The 20053-nt window shown below is 45.8% G+C and overlaps 1 protein-coding gene and 1 non-coding gene across 7 annotated transcripts in view; one reads left to right on the forward strand and one right to left on the reverse strand.

Annotated features, from left to right (window-relative positions):
* The window catches only part of TECPR2 (tectonin beta-propeller repeat containing 2), a 108074-nt gene that overhangs the window by 14632 nt on the left and 73389 nt on the right, over positions 1-20053 (forward strand). For 4 of the 6 annotated variants that reach the window (XM_030320028.1, XM_030320021.1, XM_030320023.1 and 1 more), the window contains exons 2-5: positions 11-301; positions 16099-16227; positions 16610-16741; positions 19674-19831. In XM_030320028.1, coding sequence (XP_030175888.1) covers positions 83-301; positions 16099-16227; positions 16610-16741; positions 19674-19831 — 638 coding nt within the window. In that variant the 5' untranslated portion in view covers positions 11-82. Of the gene's footprint in view, positions 1-10; positions 302-14052; positions 14355-15345; positions 15522-16098; positions 16228-16609; positions 16742-19673; positions 19832-20053 lie in introns of those variants that run through there. The other 2 variants (XM_030320025.1, XM_030320026.1) reach the window with 2 other exon arrangements.
* On the reverse strand, positions 9457-9529 carry TRNAE-CUC. The gene has a single exon. It is a non-coding gene; the product is annotated as a tRNA-Glu (tRNA).

Genomic DNA, 20053 nt, shown 5'->3' on the forward strand with positions numbered 1-20053 from the left:
TGTCCTCTAGCCCCCAGGTTTCCCCAGATGCCAATCAAACATTCCTTTTCCTGCCTGAAGATCATCTGCGGAAACCTCGGCCATGGCATCAGTATCAGAACCGGTTACCTTCAGAGAGTTCTGCCCTTTGTACTATCTCCTCAATGCCATTCCCACAAAGGTCCAGAAGGGTTTCCGGTCCGTCGTGGTCTACCTCACAGCTCTCGACACCAATGGGGACTACATCGCGGTGGGCAGCAGCATCGGCATGCTCTATCTGTACTGCAGACACTTCAACCAGATGAAGAAGTACAACTTTGAGGTGAGTCTTGCTTTTCTTTACTCCTTAGTATGCAAGAGGCATGGCCGACGTTGGACACGCTCGTGTCTCCTAGGATGGGGTAATTGACTTCCGATTTGGCCTTAGTATCTCACGCAAACGCTACTTGAAAACCATCTTTAATTGAAGTGGAATATAACTAAAGACGTTGGTTTGTTTTTGTTTTTACTTTTTTCCCCCTGCCTCTAGAAGTTTAGCACCACTTTAAAAGAGAACATTTTAGTGTTAATATGTAATAGAAAACTTTGGAAGTTGGTACTTTCTTCTACATATTTTTGTTTCTCAGGGTACCTTGACTGACTCGGTTAAATGATCTCTAGTTATTGTGCTGAAATTATTATGAAGAAAGGACTAGCATCAGTATTGGCTAGCTACCCAAACAGGTACATCTGAAATAAGATCTCTCCTTATAGAACATTGCTGTTAGAATCTCAGCCAACCTCTGTTCTGTGTTGGTTGACTTCAGGCATTGCATGTCTGTGTATTGTAGATGCTGGTAGGCACTAAATAAATATTGACACATCATCGTCAAATTCACCTACTTAGTCGATATCTGTGGTTTATTGAGTACGCGGCTTTTGTGAGAGACTCCCAAGGTGACTGAGTTATGGCTTCTCCCTCATGGCCTGGTGTGGCTCTACTGTTCCTGTAGTTAGTGGGCTTTTATGGACGTCTTTAGACAAGACTTTTGTGTTTAGGAGTGCCTGGGTGGCTCAGTCAGTTGGGCGTCCAACTTCGGCTCAGGTCATGATGTTACATTTCATGGGTTCGAGTCCTGCATCAGGCTCTGTGCTGACAGCTCAGAGCCTGGAGCCTGCTTCAGGTTCTGTGTCTCCCTCTCTCTCTGCCCCTTTCCCACTCATACTCTGTCTCTCTCTCTCTCAAAAGAAATAAACAGTAAAAAAAGAAAAAAGAAAACAAAATGATAGACCTGATTAAAACGTATCAATAATTATATTAAGTGGAAATGATCTGCACTTATCAATTAAAAGAAGTTACTGGAATGGAGAAAAAAATTATGAACCAACTATATATGGTTCATAAGAAACTCAATTAAAAATTAAAAGGATGGGGGCGCCTGGGTGGCTCAGTCTGTTAAGCGTCCAACTTCAGCTCAGGTCATGATCTTGTGGTCTGTGAGTTCAAGCTCTGCGTTGGGCTCTGCGCTGACAGCTCAGAGCCTGGAGCCTGCTTCAGATTCTGTGGCCCCCTCTCTCTCCGCCCCACCCCTGCTTGTGCTCTGTCTCTCTCTCTGTTGTTCAGAAATGAATAAACATTAAAAAAAATTAAAAGGATGGAGAAAGGTATGTCATGTAAATGCTAATTAAAAGCAAGTTGGAGTGGCGATGTGAATATCAAAGTAGTCTGAGCAAAGAAATAACTAGGGTTAAAGAGAGCCATTCCGTTGGAAAAGACACAGCAGCCTTAAATGTATGTACCTTAACAAGCAAACTCCACAATAGACGGAGCAAAAAGTCTCATAACTGAAAAACCAAGAAATGCACAATTCTAGTTGGAGACTTCAGCACTCGTCTCTCAAGGATATAGAAATATAGAAGAGCTGAGTGACACCATCAGCTGACATTGTCTCATTGACATTTACAGAACGTTCCACCCAACAGCAGATGAGGGTGTGTTCTTCGTAAGTAAACGTGGAACATTCACTGAGACCATATTCTGGGTCATAAAACGTGTCTCAGCAAGTTTAAAGTAGAGCAGACTTTGGTTCTCTGTTTCACTCTGTTTTCTCACTTTTTAGTTGAAGTGTACTTGACATAAAGCGTACAAATTTCAAATGCACAACTTGGTGAATTAGCCTAGTTGTACAGCCGTGTGATCCCTGGATCAAGATGCAGAACGTCTTCAGCAGTCCAGTAGACTCCCAGCGCCGGCTGCCAGTCAGTACTCCTCTCGCGGGTGCCTGCTCTTCTGACCTCTAACACTGCAGGGTACATTTGCTAGCCCCTTAGGTTTTAATTCACTGCTAGGTCATCTTTGGCATTAAGGTGTAGTGCTGGAGCACGCGCGCGCGCGCGTGTGTGTGTGTGTGTGTTCCAGAAAGTGTATTTGGATGGAAGTGGAACACAGGGCAGGGATATGGAGCAGTGTGGGTTAAGGCCAGAAAGGCGGGTGGGGCCTCGCATATGAGACTGTAGGCTGGAACCTGCTTCTGGGGCAGGGTCAGCTCTGGGACCCTTATGGGCTGTGTGGGCTAGGGGCCAAGTGTGAATTCAGACCCTTTACTCGGGTTGCATTTCAACCCAGTTCTCTGTTATAAAACACATGTGGCTTATTGATACCATTGTACTATCCTTTTTAAAATATAATTATATGACTGTTTTTTTAAAGTTCACCACCAAACTCACAAAAACTTAGAGAAAAGCGAGTGTAATGTTCCCCGGAATGAAACTACAGTTACCCCTGACCGTCAGTTTTATAGTTTTACCTAGAATTAGCTTTCTCTTTATCCTATGATGAGCCCCATGAGCTTTGAAGGAAGGTGATGTCCTAGCACCAGGGGTGCCCAGAGTTTGGGAGAATCAAGTACAAATTCTTGGAACCAGCAGATGAAGAGGGGACTCCAGGAAAAGTCATATATTATATGTATACGTCCGCTGGCTTTCTCTGACGGAGGGATCAGAAAAAAATGTATTTTACTGGGGCCAAAATCTAAACTTGACAGCCCCAAGTATCCAAAACATTTTTCAAGCACCCATTTGGTATAGAATACAAACCCGTAATTGTGGAAAATCACAAAGGAAGTGCAAAATAAAAATTCCGTTTTGGAAAGAACACGGAATTTGGAATCAGAATACTGGGGTGGGAAAAGAAAGCTAAATATCTGTCTGTAAAACATACGGGAAAAGGTCTGCAGGAGCACTCCTGACTCTCCATCATGATTCTCTAAATCTCTGTGGGGCCTGAGAATGGGGTAGGCTAAGGGAGGGGGTGTGAAGAAGTATCTTTTTTGTTTTCTTTAAATGCGGTGGAATCATTCGAATTTTTTGGTAACAATGTTTTCCTATTTCCTTATTTTGGGTTTTTTTTTTTTAAGTGTTTTTGAAGTTTATTTTCGACAGAGAGAGTGAGCGAGGGACGGGCAGAGAGAGGGGGAGAGAGAGAATCCCGAGTAGGCTGTGCGCTGTCAGCACGGAGCCCAATGTGGGGCTCTACCTCACAAACCGTGAGAGCACGACCTGAGCCAAAATCAAGAGTTGGACGCTCAACTGACCGAGCCACCCAGGCGCCCCCGTATTTACTTGCATCAACACAACAACACAAAGCTCTGTTTTGAGTGTTGGCTGTCGGTTATTAGCTACGTGATCCTAGAGATGGATTAACTGTTTTGTTGTTCTGGTCATTTTTGTCTTCAGAGCTGGCTAGGTCTTAGAATAATTTGGCACGATTCCCATGTTTTTCAAATAAAGAAATGGGAAGATTCCCGCTCCACGCCACACAGCTGGTCGCCTGACCATTATGCTCACTTCCTATGAGAGAAGACAGGGCCTCCACAAAGGTCTGGATTTGGAAGACAGTGGAAACCAGATTCAGAGTCTCTGGAATTTCCAAGTGAAAATTGAGAGACGCATCAACTAGTTTCATTTAGGGGAAATCTAAGATTCTATAGGAAGGTAAATAAAAATAAAGTTGGTCTACCCTCTCATGAACCCACGTATGGCATGGATGAAAGATGATGTTTTTAAATGAAGTTCTGTTTCTAAAGAAGGAAAGCAGACCTTATATGTGCTAAATACAGCCTGTCGTGTGTTTTCAAGAATAATACTTTTGGAAACCTTTTTTCCTACACGAGTTAGTGGGAGAGGGCAGATGGAGACACAAGAAGTTCTTCTAGCTCGTGCCAAAAGCACAAGAAACTGTGAGGAGCTAATAACGAGTATAAAAATGTTACAAACTTGTTAAATATACGGGTGTGAAATACGTAAGAACAGACCGGAACGATAAATTGACCTGAGCTTCTGATTTTCTCTTTGGAAAGTAATTGTATAACCTCTCTTCTGAGCATTCGGTGAATGGCGGAAATTCCACGGATTCGCCCCCAGAGCAGTCTCTGCACTACCTGGTTCTCGCTTCTGCAGCTTGTCTGCACTTGGGTCTCCAGGAGTTCATTCAATAAGTACCCAGTGCGGGGACACCTGGGTGGCTCCGTCGGTTGAGTGTCCGACTTCGGCTCAGGTCATGATCTCGCAGTGTGTGAGTTCAAGCCCCGCGTCGGGCTCTGTGCTGACAGCTCAGAGCCTGGAGCCTGCTTTGGATTCTTTGTCTCCCTCTCTCTCTCTGCACTGCCCCACCCCCCACACACTCTGTCTCTTTCTCCTTCAAAAATAAATAAACATTAAAAAAGAAAAAAGTACCCAGTGCTCACCGTGTGCTAGGCCCGCTTGAGGTCCTGGAGAGGCACAGAACAGGGCAGGCAAGGCCCCTGCCCTCAGGGGACTCGGAGTCTAGTGGGGAGCCAGAGCCGCCAACACACAGACGAACAAGAAGGGGGTCTGAGGGGAGAATAAAGCAGAGGAGGGGGTGAGGAGCTGCAGCGCGGGGCGTTGCAATTTTAAATAGGAAGTTCAGGGAAGGGCTCGCTGAGCGGTGACAGCTGAATGGAGACCCAAAGACAGTGAGCAGCATGATGGACGTGCTGTTACAGCGGGGGCAGAATATTCCCAGTGGAAGGAAGGAGAGGCCTGAGCATGGGAACATGTCTGTGATGTTTTCCAGTCAGGAAACTCATGCTTCAGAATGTTATGAATGTTTCCTTGACTTTTACCAAGTGTGTGTGTGTGTGTGTGTGTGTGTGTGTGTGTGTGTATTTTTTTTTTAAATTTACTCATTTATTTCAACAGAGAGAGTGCATGCACGTGAGAGAAAACAGGGTAGGGGCGGAAGGAGAGGGAGAGAGGATCTTAGGCAGACTCCATGCCCCGCACAGAGCCCGACTTGGGACTCGATCCCACAGACCTTGAGATCATGACCTGAGCTGAAATCAAGAGTTGGGTGCTTAACTGACTAATTAGGATCCTATGATCTAAATTCTGGCATGTCAGTAGCATTGCAGTATAGGGTTTCACTGGTATCCTCAGCATGGATTGCTTCAACTCATTAACTAATGGTAATTTAAAATTGTATTTGCAATTGTAATGACTCAAGAAGAGTCAAGATACTAATGGCAAAAGAACAAGATGGGAGGGGTTGCTCTACTGGGTTAGCAAGGCTTATAAACCTTCAGTAATTAAGCTGATTGTGGTTGTTAGCACAAGAATAGATAAAGAGATCAGATCAAAAAGAATAGAACAGAGAACCCAGAAAATCCATACATATATGATCGCTTGAGGTTTTGCAAAGATGCTGTTACAAGGTTGTTCTACTAAATGGTGTGGGACATTTGGATATGAGTATTTGGGGGAAAGTGAAACTGGATCCCTACCTCACTTCAGATGTTTATTTTGTCTCAACACTTTAAAGGTATTATATCATCATCTCCACTGCTGGGACTCCTGCTGGCCGTCGAATTGTTTTCCTTTGTAGGTAATCTGCCTTCTGTCTCTAAGATTTCTCTAGTGGTGGTGTCCCGGGCCCTAGGGACTTCCTTCAAGTCCAGTGGATGTTCCCTACTCCAATTTGCCCTATGGAATTAAGGAAATTATTCCAGAAAAGGGGATGCTTTGATTTAACTTTTGGATCATCAAATAGTTATGTAAATATTTAAACTTTAAACTGTGGTTCTGTGTTAGTAAAAGAAGGATAAAAGTGAAACAATTCTTTTGAATTTGATGAATATCTTACTAGAGTCTTCTTAAATGTTTCTAGGTATTTTCGATCTATTATTTGATATGCTAGCAGTTTCTCCTAAAGGTTAAGCTTTGGCATATCGAGAGACACTCATGAAGAAAGCCTTGTCACATTTCACAGCTCCCGTGAGCTCACTCGCAAAGAACGCTTCCCCTTCGTACAGTTTTGTCCTGTGTATGAAGGGAAAACCGCCTGCCAAGGAGCCTGAGGAGGTTGGTGGAACGCTACCCTGGTGGTGAAGTGTTTGTTCAGAAAATCATCACTGGCTTCTTTCAAACCAGTCTCTTCTTAAAATTTTTTTAGCGCTAGATTTCCATTTTGAGGGGGGTTAAGTTGCCACAAGGCAACAAGAAGTGCTCCTGGGAAGTTGGAAAGGAGGGAAATGTAAGAGTCAGCATACAATAGATGAGCCCTGAAATGGACAGAGTCTCCTTAAAGAGACAGAAGAGTGACTCCCAGGCCAGAATAAGACTGAACTGTCCCTACATCAAAAGAAAAAAGGAGGGGCGCCTGGGTGGCGCAGTCGCTTAAGCGTCCGACTTTGACCCAGGTTAGCCCCGCATTGGGCTCTGTGCTGTCAGCACGGAGCCCGTTTCAGGTCCTCTGCCCACCCCCCCCTCCCGCCCCTCCTCTGCTCATCCTCTCTCTCTCAAAATAAATAAACTTAAAAAAAAAGAAGAAGAAAAGAGGATGTGACGGCAGGAAGAGAGCGTATAGTCTGCCGGGTAACTTGGGAAAAATCGGGCCGAATTACCCGTGCAGCTGGGAGTCCCTTCGAGAGCTGAGACCCCCTTGGCATGGCCAGCCCTAACGCTTACCGTGGCTTGCTCAGAAATTGCTCCCTGCTAGCCAAGCAGCTTTTGACTAAGACTTGCTGCCCATGCGCATCAGCCAGTGGTGAAGAATGTACAGGTCCTACGTACGTGAGCATTCTGGTTTGTGTGACCGTTAGTTCTTTATAAAGTAATAAACTGGCTTTTTGGCTTAAACTTTAACTTCTTGTGCATGAGATGCCCACAAGGCAACCACCCTGGGCACTGAACACAATAGGACACTGAAAAAACTGAGTTTCTGAGTCAGGAAGGTTGAGGGCCAGAACCTCCACGTGCTGGCTCACCAGTCTGAGTCTGTGTTGGGCACGTGTGTGCACAGTAGTGCATAAGGGCACGTGCACATGTGATGAAGCTGTGAAAAGCAAGGGGATAAATTCCCATTCCAGGATAGTGGTTTTGGTGGCATGAGGGTATGCAGGTAGGGAGAAGGGCCCAGAGGGCTTCAAAGGTGCCCTCGACGTTCCCTTTTCCAGGCTGGGTCGGGACTCCGTGGACGTTCATTTTATGACCATCTAAGCAGTTGTCTACAGTCATGTCGTATGTAGTCTTGTATATGTGAACGTATTTCATCATTGTAGAAATGGAAACGAGAGACTCCCATGCCACGAGGCACTTGGGATTCAGCCAACTGGCATCGTGAAGGCAGCAATCTTGTCTGCCCCGTCCCTCATACCCGTCGGAGCTGACCATGTCCTTCCCGTGGCCCCCCCCCCCCGTACCTGTGTGTCAGTGACAGTAATGCTTGGTTCCTGTATGTGTTGATGGGTCTTGTCCTTTTCCTGGACCGTGAGAGCCTCTGAAAGGGACACGTTGTTCGTGTCCACACGACAAGCACAGTGAAGCCATCAGTAAACACGATTGCTTAATCTTCAGCGTGCATCTCATTGTAAATCAGCAATGCATTTATTTATTTTTTAATGTTTATTTCGAGAGAGAGAGAGAGACAGAGCGTGAGTGGGGGAGGGGCAGAGAGAGAGGGGGAGACACAGAATCCGAAGCAGGCGCCAGGCTCCGAGCTGTCAGCACAGAGCCCGACGTGGGGCTCGAACTCACAAACTGCAAGATCATGACCCCAGCCGAAGCTGGACGCTTAACCGACTGAGCCACGCAGGCGCCCCTGTAAAGATCCCATTTTTAAATAATATCTTAAATGAAGGATTGGCTTTATGAAATAGAAATACTGTTTAAAAAGGTGGATGGTGGCTTTGTGCCTTCCGTTTTCTAAAACAGGTTTTGTGTATCCTGATCCAGTCGTAAAAAATAAGCCTCGAATATTTTCTCCACCTGTGTCTTTTTATTCTGTGTGGCACTTGGTGATAGCCTCATCTCAGTTACCCTCTCTCCCTGCGGGGGTGTATGGAACTGGGGAGCCCTGAGCCTGCCGCTGTGCCCACCCAGAGCCACGCTTCCCACTGGCGCTCCCGGCCTGTGACTGGGTGCAGCTGGGACACAAGGCACACCTACGCCCACGAAGCTGGTGACTCCTGACAAGTGACTCTGGCTTGGGGGTTCCCGATGGCAAGGCCACAACTTTCTAGAACTGCACTGCGGTTGGAGATTAGCCTGTGCAACTCCCCTTCCTTCCCTTGTCTCCATCTCGGGTCGCAGACCTGCACTGTGAGTTGACAGTTCTCCCCGCCTCTTCCGGCTGGGTTTGCCCAGATAGATGTCGCGCGTGTCTGCTTCCACTGGCTGGTCCTGCTTTTTGGCAGACTCGTGCTAACGCAACGGTGTGGTTCGGTCTTCCGGGCCTTCGATAGCCTGCTTCTGTCAGTTACCATGACGGGAGGGTTGAATCCATCCACAGAAATAGTGCATTTGTCTTTCTGTCCGTTTCTGCTTCACGTATTTTTAAAAATTGTGGTAAAACATACAGAACATAAAATTTATCATTTTTCCATTTTTAAGTGTATATAGTTCAGTGGTATTCAATATAGTCAGGTTGTTGTGTTGTTTCGTGCATTTTAAAGCTCTATTGTTTGGTACTTATACATTTAGGATTGTTGTCTACTTATTGAATAGATCCTTTTATCACTATGTAGTATCTCTTTTTTATCTCTGGTGATATTCCTTGTCTACTTGGGTGGTGGTATAGCCTCTCCTGCTTGCTTACAATCAGAGTTTGCCTGGTATATCTTTTTCCATTCTTACCTTTAGTTTATCTGTGCCTTTATAACTAAAGTGCATTTCTTGAAGATAACATGAAGTCAGGTCTTACTTTTTTATTCAGTTTAACAATCTCTAGTTTCTTTTAAGTTTATTTATTTTGAGAGAGAGAGAGAGAGAGAGAGAGAGAGTGCATACACAAGTAGGGGAGGGGCAGAGAGGGGGGTGGGGAGAGGGAGAGAGAATCCCAAGCAGGCTCTGCGCTTACAGTGCAGATGTGAGGCTCAAACTCATGAACTTCGAGATCATGACCCGAGCTGAAGCCAGATGTTTAACCAACTAAGCCACCCAGGCGCCCCTGCTTTTTTTTTTTTTCTTTTTAAGTAATCTTTATGCCCAGCGTGAGGATTGAACTCACGACCCTGAGATTGAGAGTCGCAAGCCCTACCGACTGAGCCAGCCAGACGGCCTGATAATTGGCATATTTAGGCCATTTATATTGAATGTAATTATTGATATGGTTGGGTTTAAGTCAGTTTCCCGGCCTGACAGCTACTGACACCTTGGTCTGGGGTGCTCTCCTGGGTATTGTAGGTGTTTAGCAGCATCCCTGCTTTCTGCCTACCAGATGGCGTTTGTATCACCTCCAATTGCAGCAACCTCCAGAAACTGTCACATGTCCCATGGACAGGCTGGGGGACAGACTTGTCCCCAGTTGAGAGCCATCAGTTAGGTCTGCCATCTTGGTAATTGTGTTCTGCTTATCCCACCTGTTCTTTATTATCTTGTTTTGTTTATTTTCTCTTCCTGCTGTCTTTCAGACTAATTATTTTTTCATATTTCTATTTTATGTCCACTATGGCTTGTTAGGCCCTCCCGCTTTTCTTTCTTAGCAGTTTTTCTAGGATTTACAACATGTGTCCTTTAACTTCTCTCCGTCTACCCTCAAGTAATGTAACATCACTTCACAAATAACATAAGAACTATTCAACAGTTTGTTTTACTTGCAGATTTTGTGTTGCCGACATATGGAAATAGAATTGATTAATGTGTATTTTACTTCCATCGTATTTTATAGGTTTCTTAGGGTTTTCTACACAGGTGATCACTTCTGCCTGTGCAGGAAGCATTTTACTTCATTTTTGCCAATGTGTATGCCTTTGCTTTTTTTTTTTTTTTTTTTTTTACTTGAGTGACTGCACTGGCTGGGACCTCCAGTACAATGTCCACGGTAAGAATGGACATCTTTGCCTTGGCGTGTACATGCATTAGCTGTAGATTCCTCATAGATGCTTTTTGTTTCTACTTAATTCTGTTCCTAGTTTTCCGAGAGTTTTTTAGTCATGAATGAGTATGGAAGTTTGTCATATTTTTTCTGAATCTGTTGAGATGATAACATGATTTTCTTCTTTATTCTATTAATATGGCATATTATATGTATTGAGTTTGATTGTTAATCCAAATGTGTATTACTTCTGTAAACCCCACTGTGTAATGATGTATTATCCTTTTTAAAATCTTGCTATCTTCCTTTCGGTAATATTTTATTACGGTTTTTTTTTTTTTTTTGTATCTATATTCATGAGGGATATTAGCCTATAAGGTTTTGTTTTGTTTTGTTTTGTTTTTGGCCTTTAGTTTTCTTACGATGTCTCTGGCCTTTCTCATCTAAACGTAAATGTCTCATACTCTTGATTTTTTGCTTGTCTGAATGTCTCTGTGTCTCTAAGTTGTTTAAACAGATCTCTATTCAAAGCTAACAGTTTTTCTATCTTAGCACTTTGAAGATGATCTTCCATTGTCTTCTGGTCTCCATTGTTTCTGTTGAGAAGTTTTGTTTTTTTTAAAGAATTTTCTTTTTTTTTTTGAGAGTGAGCATGCACGTGCATGTTCGTGTGCAGGGGAGGGGCAGGACGAGAGGGAGAAGGAGGATCTTAAGCAGGCTGCATGCACAGCATGGAGCCCAATGAGGGGCTCGATCTCACCACCAGGAGACCGGCGGCAGGGGGGGGCAGGCTTAGCTCGCTTCTCCTTAGGTGATCCACTTCAGGAGGGGCCCTGTGGCAGCCGGAGGGAGTCAGATCCGCTGCCGGAGGTTTGGCTCCGCAGAAGCACAGAGTTGGGTGTTTGCGCGGAGCGAGCAATTTCCCTGGCCGGAAACGGTTCCCTTTGGGATTTTGGCTGGGGGATGGGCGGGGGAGATGGCGCTGGCGAGCGCCTTTGTTCCCCGCCAAACTGAGCTCTGTCGTCCGGGGGCTCCGCAGCTCACCCTCCCTTTGTCCTCCAGCCTTCCCGCTTTCCGAGCAGAGCTGTTAACTTATGACCTCCCAGACGCTAAGTCGCGCTTGCTGTCGGAACACAGTCCGTCAGGCCCCTCCGCTTTTGCAAGCCGGACTCGGGGGCTCTGCTTGGCCGGCGAGCCGCCCCTCCGCCCCGGCTCCCTCCCGCCAGTCCGTGGAGCGGCGCACCGCCTCGCCGCCCTTCCTACCCTCTTCCGTGGGCCTCTCGTCTGCACTTGGGTCCGGTGACTCCGTTCTGCTAATCCTCTGGCGGTTTTCTGGGTTATTTAGGCAGGTGTAGGTGGAATCTAAGTGATCAGCAGGACGCGCGGTGAGCCCAGCGTCCTCCTACGCCGCCATCTTCCCAGAATCCTCACCACCAGGAGACCATGACCTGAACCAAAACCGAGAGTCAGACGCTTAACCAACTGAACCACCCAGGTGCCCCTAAACATTTTATTTTCAAGCACTCTCTACACCCAACATGGGGCTTGAACTCACAACCCCAAAATCGAGAGTCACACACTCTACCAACTGAGCCAGCCAGGCGCCCCGAGAAGTTTGGTTTTTAATAATTACTCATATCTGGTCATGTGCCCTTTTTTCTGACATATTAGTATCTTCTCGGCATCTGAGGTTTTAGCGTTTCACTACACAGTGTGTATATGTGGATTTCTTTCTGTTAAACTTTTTCAAGGCTTGTGCTCCTGAGGACACAGGTCTTTCATCAATTCTGGGTAACTTTTAGCCCTTATCTCTGAAGATGTTGCCTTCTGTTATCGTCTTTTCTTCTGGCATCCCAATTAGATGGATCTTTGGATTCTGTCCCCTAGGACTCTGCCCTTTCACGTTTCTTATCTTTTCCTCTCTCTACGTGGCACAGATCTGTCATCTAGTTCAATAATTTTCTTTCAGCTCTGACTAATCTGCTATTTAATCACCCATTAAGATTTTAAATTCTTTTGACTCTTTCATTTCTATTTCCGATAGTAGGTTACTATTATGTTTTAAATTCTGTATATATTTCTTTAAAATGTTAAGCATATTTCTTTTATGCTCTGGGTCTCTTCGATCTAAATGCTGTACTTGAGTGGAGGCAGAGGGTTGTACAATTCTGTTATTGTGTTAAAAAATTATTTTTTTCATGTTTATTTACTTTTGAGAGAAAGAGAGAGAGAGAGAGAGAGCACAGGGGAGGGGCAGAGAGAGAGAGAGGGAGACCCAGAATCCGAAGCAGGCTCCAGGCTCCAAGGTGTCAGCACAGAGCCCAACATGGGGCTCAAACTCACAAACTGTGAGACCATGACCTGAGCCGAAGTCAGATGCTTAACCGACTGAGCCACCCAGGAGTCCCTGTTACTGTGTTTTTCTAGTTGATTGTTCTTCATGGGGCCTTTTTCCCATGGTGGTTTCTAATTAGAAGCTCTGTGACTGGTCCTAATACGTGTGAATCTGAGGGACCTGGGTCGAGACTGTGTCCCACAGATGGGGTTTAGACTCCCTCTGCCAGGCCTCTTGGCGTGCTGCTAACATAGATGCACTTCAGGTCAACTGCCTGGCATGGAGCTCTTTTTGAGTGGAAACAGAAGATAAATTCAAACTCAGATGCTGAATAGGGCAGGCTGGTGGTGACAGATTCTTGGGGAACATTCTTCTCTTTTATTCACTCTAGCCAATGTCTGAGAGAAGACAGAGTTCCTTGTCAGCTCCATTTGCCAGCAAATTGATTTTTCCCTAGTTTACACTTTGATGGTTAGGCCTTCAGGGGGTCTTCAGGGGCTTTTGCAGGGGATGGTTCCAGCTCCCACCCCATCTGGCCTGAAGCCTTGTCCGCGTTAGCCCTGTTCAGCTCAGGAAACCAAGGCTCTTGGTGTTGGGCAGACAGTTCTGAGGCAGCCCGTAGCTTCAGGGCTGCCTTCTGTTCTGGTTTGACAGTATTCTTATCGGCTTTGGCCTCTGTTGATTTTTACTTCCTAGAGATCAGCTATGCATTTAAAAGGGTGTTTTGTGGGGCGCCTGGGTGGCTCAGTCGGTTAAGCGTCCGACTTCAGCTCAGGTCACGATCTCACGGTCTGTGGGTTCGAGCCCCGCGTCGGGCTCTGGGCTGATGGCTCAGAGCCTGGAGCCTGCTTCTGATTCTGTGTCTCCCTCTCTCTCTGCCCCTCCCCCGTTCATGCTCTGTCTCTCTCTGTCTCAAAAATAAACGTTAAAAAAAAAAATTTAAAAGGGTGTTTTGTGTATCTTACTCAGCATTTCTAGATGTTTGGAGAGGAACGTTTTTCAGAATAGCTACACTCATACTATAGGAAGTTGAAGCCTCATTTCTATCTAAAGTATAGCTAAGTATTGATATTCTGATTCTTGCGATGTTTTGGTTCTTAAGAACTGTAACACTTACTAATGATCATATTAAATAGCGTTAAATCACAATGTTAGTTTATTAAAAAGCATGTGTACATGCATCGCACATAGATACTCAGGCTTCCAGCCCATCTGAATGATGATTTTTATTTTGAAACCACTCATTCAGAAAAATTACACCACCGCTTTGTGCTATGACACGGCAAGATCTCCAATAAGGGATCTTGATTGCTGATGTGGTGGCAGTTCTAATAATTACGAATTCGCAGGACAGTATTCTCTTCACCAGCCTGCTGCCATGTCAACACTGTCCACGTCTAAAGCATGTTCTGGCACTGTCTTTCCTCAGAGCAGCGCCAGTGGATTCTGCTCACGGCATCAGCACTCGTGTTTTCCACGCCGCAGATGATAAAGTCCCCTTATTTTCCTTCTTCTCCACAAGCCTGCCAAGCCTCCCGAGCCTCCCATCTGCGGGGCCTGCGGATTCCCACTCAGCGCAGAGAGCAGCGAGGCAGGGCCTCCGGTCACACTTAGGCGTGAATCCCAACTCTTGACTCCTCCGGTGCTGTGTCCTTACACAAACCACTTAACCTTTGTCAAACGAAGAAAACCACAGCACCTGCCCTCACGGATGCGTGAGGAATCAAGGAGGTAATGCACGTGAAGCGCTTACCGGGTCGCCTGGCTCAGAATGCTCAGTAAGGGAGAGCCGCTGTGCTGTTCTCCTTGTTGCTGTCATCATGGCAAACAGGTCTTAACAGAGTCTTCTTTCTCCATCAGGGTTTACTGCCTTCCTGCCCGTTCAGCTTGCCACTTCTCTCCACGAGGCACATATGACCTCCGGCCTCCGGCCCGAACTATAGCAAAAGGCCCCCGGCTGGTCTCGCCGCCTGGTCGCACTTCCTCCTCCTTCTGTGCTACACCCGATCAGGGTTATCAGAAACACTTCTGACCATACACTGGCAAAGTCAGGAATCTTCCTGGGCTCCCCTTTGCCTTCCTATAGCTTAAGATCCAAAGCCCTTCCCCTACATCACGATCTCATCAGATATATTTAGAGCCCCTGAGAATACCCTGAAAGCTATAAAGTACCAGATGAAAGCGAGCGCAGTCATCACCACCCCCACTGGCTGTAGGCGGCTTTTCATGTGCCCGGCTCATTGCCACAGCTCAGCTTTAAGAGGGCGGGACTGCGACCTACTTCAGTTTATGTTACCATAGCAGCTGACTCCGTACCCTGAATGTGGAGGGTATACCTCCACATTTGATAGATTGAATACCATGTAAATTACTGCATCCAAATATAGGGATCAAAGTGTTTTATTGGAGCTCTTGCCGTATATCTTAGCGGGGTCAAATGGTTGCGTGAGTTTTCTGAATGAGTGGTTTCACTCAGTGGGCCTGGAAGCTTTGAGTATCTGTGTGCAGTGCTTGTACGTGTGCTTTTTTTGTTGTTATTTATTTGGGGGAGAGAGAGAGAGGGAGACACAGAATCCAAAGCAGGCTCCAGGCTCCGAGCTGTCAGCACAGAGCCCAATGCAGGGCTCGAACTCCCGAATTGTGAGATCATGACCTGAACTGAAGTCAGACGCTTAACCGACTGAGCCACCCAGGCGCCCCTTGTACATGTGCTTTTAAGTATAGCAATGTATTAAGTTTGAGTTACCGTTACTTAATTTGATTATTGATCTAAGAACAAATTTCAGATGCATCGCCTCCTGGATCCGTGCAGCAAGCCTGTGCTGCAGGCAGACCGGCAACTGCAGTGATTGAATGACTTGTCCATGTTAAGAGAAGAAAGCAGAGCTTGGATCTGGGGTAGATAAGCTCTTCTTACTCCAGATTCCTGTTCTGGGCAGGAAACAGCTCTCCAAGCCCCTGGTACTCTCTTGATCAGTACTTAGAATATTCACACTCAATTGATCAGCATTTCCTTCATTAGAAATGTAGTTTTTTAATTTGTCATTTCAAAGATTAAAAACCTAGAGGGGCACCTGGGTGGCTCAGTTATTTAAGTGTCCAACTCTGGCTCAGGTCATGATCTCATGGTACGTGGAGTTCAAGTCTCACATCGGGCCCACAGCTGTCAGCAAAGAGCCTGCTTGGGATTCTCGTTCTCTTTCTCTCTCTGCCCCTCCCCTGCTCTTGCTTTTTTTTTTTTTTTTTTCCTCTCTCTCAAAATAAATAAACTTAAAAAGTAATAAAGATCTAGAAACAAAAAGGAGGGTTTAACAGATGTCATTGTTTTTCTGAGTTGTATACATTTTCAATCAGGACTTTGTATAGGCTGCAGCCTGATGAAGCTTCCGCCTCCTTCCGCCTTCACGGGTAATGTTGGCGTTTCGGAAGCCAGCCTGGTTACAGGCCCATTTGTCTTTAACATTTGCTCTCTTAGGGGAAAACGGAACCCATCACAGTGGTGAAGCTGCTGGCCTGCTTTGACGACCTCGTGGCCGCGGGCACAGCCTCTGGGAGAGTTGCTGTTTTTCAGCTTGTGTCTTCCTTGCCAGGGAGAAATAAACAAGTAAGTACGAGTCGCTTTAGCATTTCTTAACTTCTTGGCCAGTTCCTCGTGGATTTTAAAATGAAAACTCATCTGCCCAGAAAACACACGCTCAGAAAAGCTTAACCCTATGCTCTTTATAATCAGATACCATTTTTGTTCTTGATAGGATGCTTGGCAGAATGCACATTTGGGTAATTTAAATTTTGCTTAATATTCTCTGGCCATCGTCTATCAGTTTTAAAATAAATACCCATATGGAACCTTGTGCAGGGTTTTGCGTGGAAAACAAGGTTAGGAAAACCAGCTTCTCCGTAGGTGGGAGGGACTGTATAATCCCTTGGCCACGAGCCCCATCTCACATCTTTTCTTTCTTGTGCGCATTTTTATCGTTCGTTCCTAGCTTCGGAGATTTGATGTCACCGGTATTCACAAAAATAGCATAACAGCTCTGGCTTGGAGCCCCAATGGAATGAAATTGTTCTCTGGAGATGACAAAGGGAAAATTGTCTATTCTTCTCTGGATCTAGACCAGGTAAAATTGTTTCCAGAAATATTTTTGGCCTTCTTATATTCGGAGAAATTATATCCATAATTACATTTTAGTCAAACAGTTTGCATCCTCAGTGATTGCCCCTTCATAATGTCAACGATTATTTTGTAACGTTTGCCTTCAAGGACGTCTCTCACTTTTCTAAGCTTCCCCTCCTGTGACTAAAGGGTTGGCCTTTGTCTCCACTGGAGCCTTCCTTCACAGTGTTCATCCTCCTGTGTCTAAGCATGCGGAAGGGTCCTGGGAAAAAGACGCCATGTCATTCTGGTCTCCCAGAAGGGTGTGTAGGAGCCGCGGGAAGCATTGCGTAATCATAACTGTGGACTGGACAGAGGTCAGTGCTTTCTGGGTGGAGAGCTCCGCCCCCGGCCAAGCCCCGCCCAGGCCCCGCCCCTCACGTGGGAGGGCGTGTCAGAGGAGGAGGAGGGCCCAGCCTGCCTGTCTGCTGTTTTGTTTCATCCTGAGCCGTGTGTGCTCGGCTCCGGTCAGGAGATGAAGAACCCCAGGCTCCGTGACCCAGTCACCAGCCCTGGGTCCCCCGCGGGTTCCACACTGAGTTTCTGCTCTAAAGCCCACGCCTTTCCCGCGGCGTGTGTGGCTCTGTGCGCCCCTGTGCTTCACCTCGTCACGCGAGGGACACAGACCGGGTCCCGCGAGACTGGGCGTTCCTCGCGCATTGTAGAAATTTAGCAATTACTGGCCAACTGGCGTTTAGTCCCTCTGATCCAAGACTGCCCTGTTACAAGTTTTCTCTCGCAGTAGTTCTTGAAGTTTTTGGTCTCAGGACCCTTCTACACGCTTAAAAGGAGGACCCCAGGGGCGTCTGGGTGGCTCAGTCAGTTGATCAACTGAGGGACGCAGGTCTTTTCAAATGTGTCAATTTTGATTATGTAATATCAGAGAAGGCATCTTTGTTAATATCATGATCATCCTGATAGAAAAGTCTTTAGCTACTGGGAATTGGTCAAGTTCACAAGTGTGGATAAAGTTTTCAATTCTAATCCTCAGTTGAAAACTTGATATTTATTGTCAGTAACGCACACTATTACTCGTTGTCATTAAAGTGACAAGCTCCGTTTGGTCCATCTTGAAAATGTCTGCCAAATACCCAAGTTTGAGTAATTCTAGTATGTCCGGTAAAATGGTGTCCTGTGGGGGGGGGGGGGGGAAGCCACTGGTTGAGCTCACAGCTTTTAGAGTCGAACAAGTGCTTTTCCTTGAGTGAACCAGAGAACCTCAGGATGCAGCAGCTGGGCCACTCTGTCACACAAAATACAAAGCCGTGCGTACCCACGAGCAAGGATGTGGTGCAGTTATAATTGTTCTGCCACAGAGACCGTCTTCAGTGAAACGCACGTTTTTGTCATGAGTGCGTGGTGGTGGAGGGCACCGTGACAGATAGTGGGCTCAGTGCCCCGTTCTGCCCACCGTGGCTTTTGTGTCAGAGCAAATGTCAGCTCAGTGAAAAAGACAGATGCAACCTAGCGTTATAATGAAGATAGTGTTCACCTTGCAGACCCTTTGAAAGGGTCTTAGGGACCCTTGAGGACTGCAGACCATACTTTGAGAACCTGTTCTGCAGGAAAACCTTAGGTTATTAAGGGTCCCTGTGTCGTACCTCCCTTCTGTTGAGGCTTTCAGGCAGCACTGCTCGTGAGCCTGCATTTCAGGAAGTAGAGAGAAAGCCACATGCAGAAAACAGTATCCTTGTCACACTGAGAACTTTTTTTCCCAGCTTTATTGATAGGTTCTGGTAGTTTTGTTTTTTTTTTTTAAGATAAAGTACAAAGAGATTTACATAAATAGGTATGGGAGTGTGTGCGATTTGCAAAATTAATACAATGAATTGAGTTCCATCATAAGTCAAAAACTGAAAAGCTACAGTTTACGTAACGACAAATGTGGAGGAAAATCTGCTTTTTTTTTTTTTAATGTTTATTTATTTCCGAGACAGAGAGAGAGGGGGAGGGGCAGAGAGAGAGGGAGACACAGAATCTGAAGCAGCTCCAGGTTCTATCAGCACAGAGCCCAACGCGGGGCTTGAACTCACAAACCATGAATGAGATCATGACCTGAGCAGAAATCAGTCGCTCAACCGACTGAGCCACCCAGGTGCCCGGAAAATCTGCTTTAAAAGCACTCAGTGTCCGGGGAGAATGAGAATCTCTCTATCGTTACGGTGTCGGTGGTTATAGGACTGTATGTGTTTGCCAAAATCCATAGAATTGTGTATCTTGAACAGGTAAATTTTATTGTATGTAAATTTTACCAGTAAATCTGATTGCTGCTTTTCTCTCCCACCCCCAAAAGTTCTGCGATAGAGCATCAGTTTTTCTTACTCAATTGAAGAAACTGGTTCAGGAGAAAAGTAACATATAGAAAACGACTTTTGACACCAAGAATTAGAGTTTGTGTTAGCAGTAAAATGCCTTCTAGAATTTTACTTTGTTCTTCAATATATTTACCACCATTTCAGTTTCTTCTGTTTTTTCTGACCCTTTCAGTTGGCAAGGATATAATGTCCCCAAAATTGCTTTGAGCTCTTTGGGGGGATGAGTGTCTTGTGACCTTAGGTGATAGTTGTCACAAATAATCTTATGGAAAGTCCTGTTGTATTCTATTAGTGTAAACAATAGTCCTAGTGCAGTACGTTTCCGCTTTGGCCTTTATGGACTCTTCTTTGAATGCTCCCCTGAAAACATTTTAAAAGAAATTATACAAAACCTTTAAACGTTTCTTGTCAAACTTGATGTAACCTGAGGTAGGTGTTGACATTGTTTTCTCATTAGTAAGAACTTTTCCAAATAATTTCATCATAGTGGGTTGACATTGAACCTGTTGGGAATGAACGGCATACATTTTAAGGTGTAAATTGACTCCACATTAAGTTGGGTTTAACTGGCCTCTCCCACAGGGCGTCTGTAACTCCCATTTGGTGTTAGAAGAGCCATCTTCAATCGTGCAGCTGGATTATAGCCAGAAAGTTCTGCTCGTGTCTACACTACAAAGAAGCCTGCTTTTTTACACGGAAGAGAAGTCTGTCAAGCAGATTGGAACACAACCAAGGAAAAGGTGAGCGTCACACATGCCCCAGCGTGGCGGTTACAGAGGGGCCTTAAGTTTTCCTAGGTCACCTTGCCTAGGTTACCCTAGGCAAGCCCACAGTGGCTCTAAGCCTGGGGTCCCCCGACGGGTCCCTAACCTGCTTGGCCGCCTGTGCCAGCATCAGATGGGAAAAGCTCATCCCTCTCATCTGCTGCAGGGACCTGCAGGCATGGCCACTCTGCCTCGAGC

Source organism: Lynx canadensis, chromosome B3, assembly GCF_007474595.2.
Source record: "Lynx canadensis isolate LIC74 chromosome B3, mLynCan4.pri.v2, whole genome shotgun sequence".
Classification (NCBI taxonomy): domain Eukaryota; kingdom Metazoa; phylum Chordata; class Mammalia; order Carnivora; family Felidae; genus Lynx; species Lynx canadensis.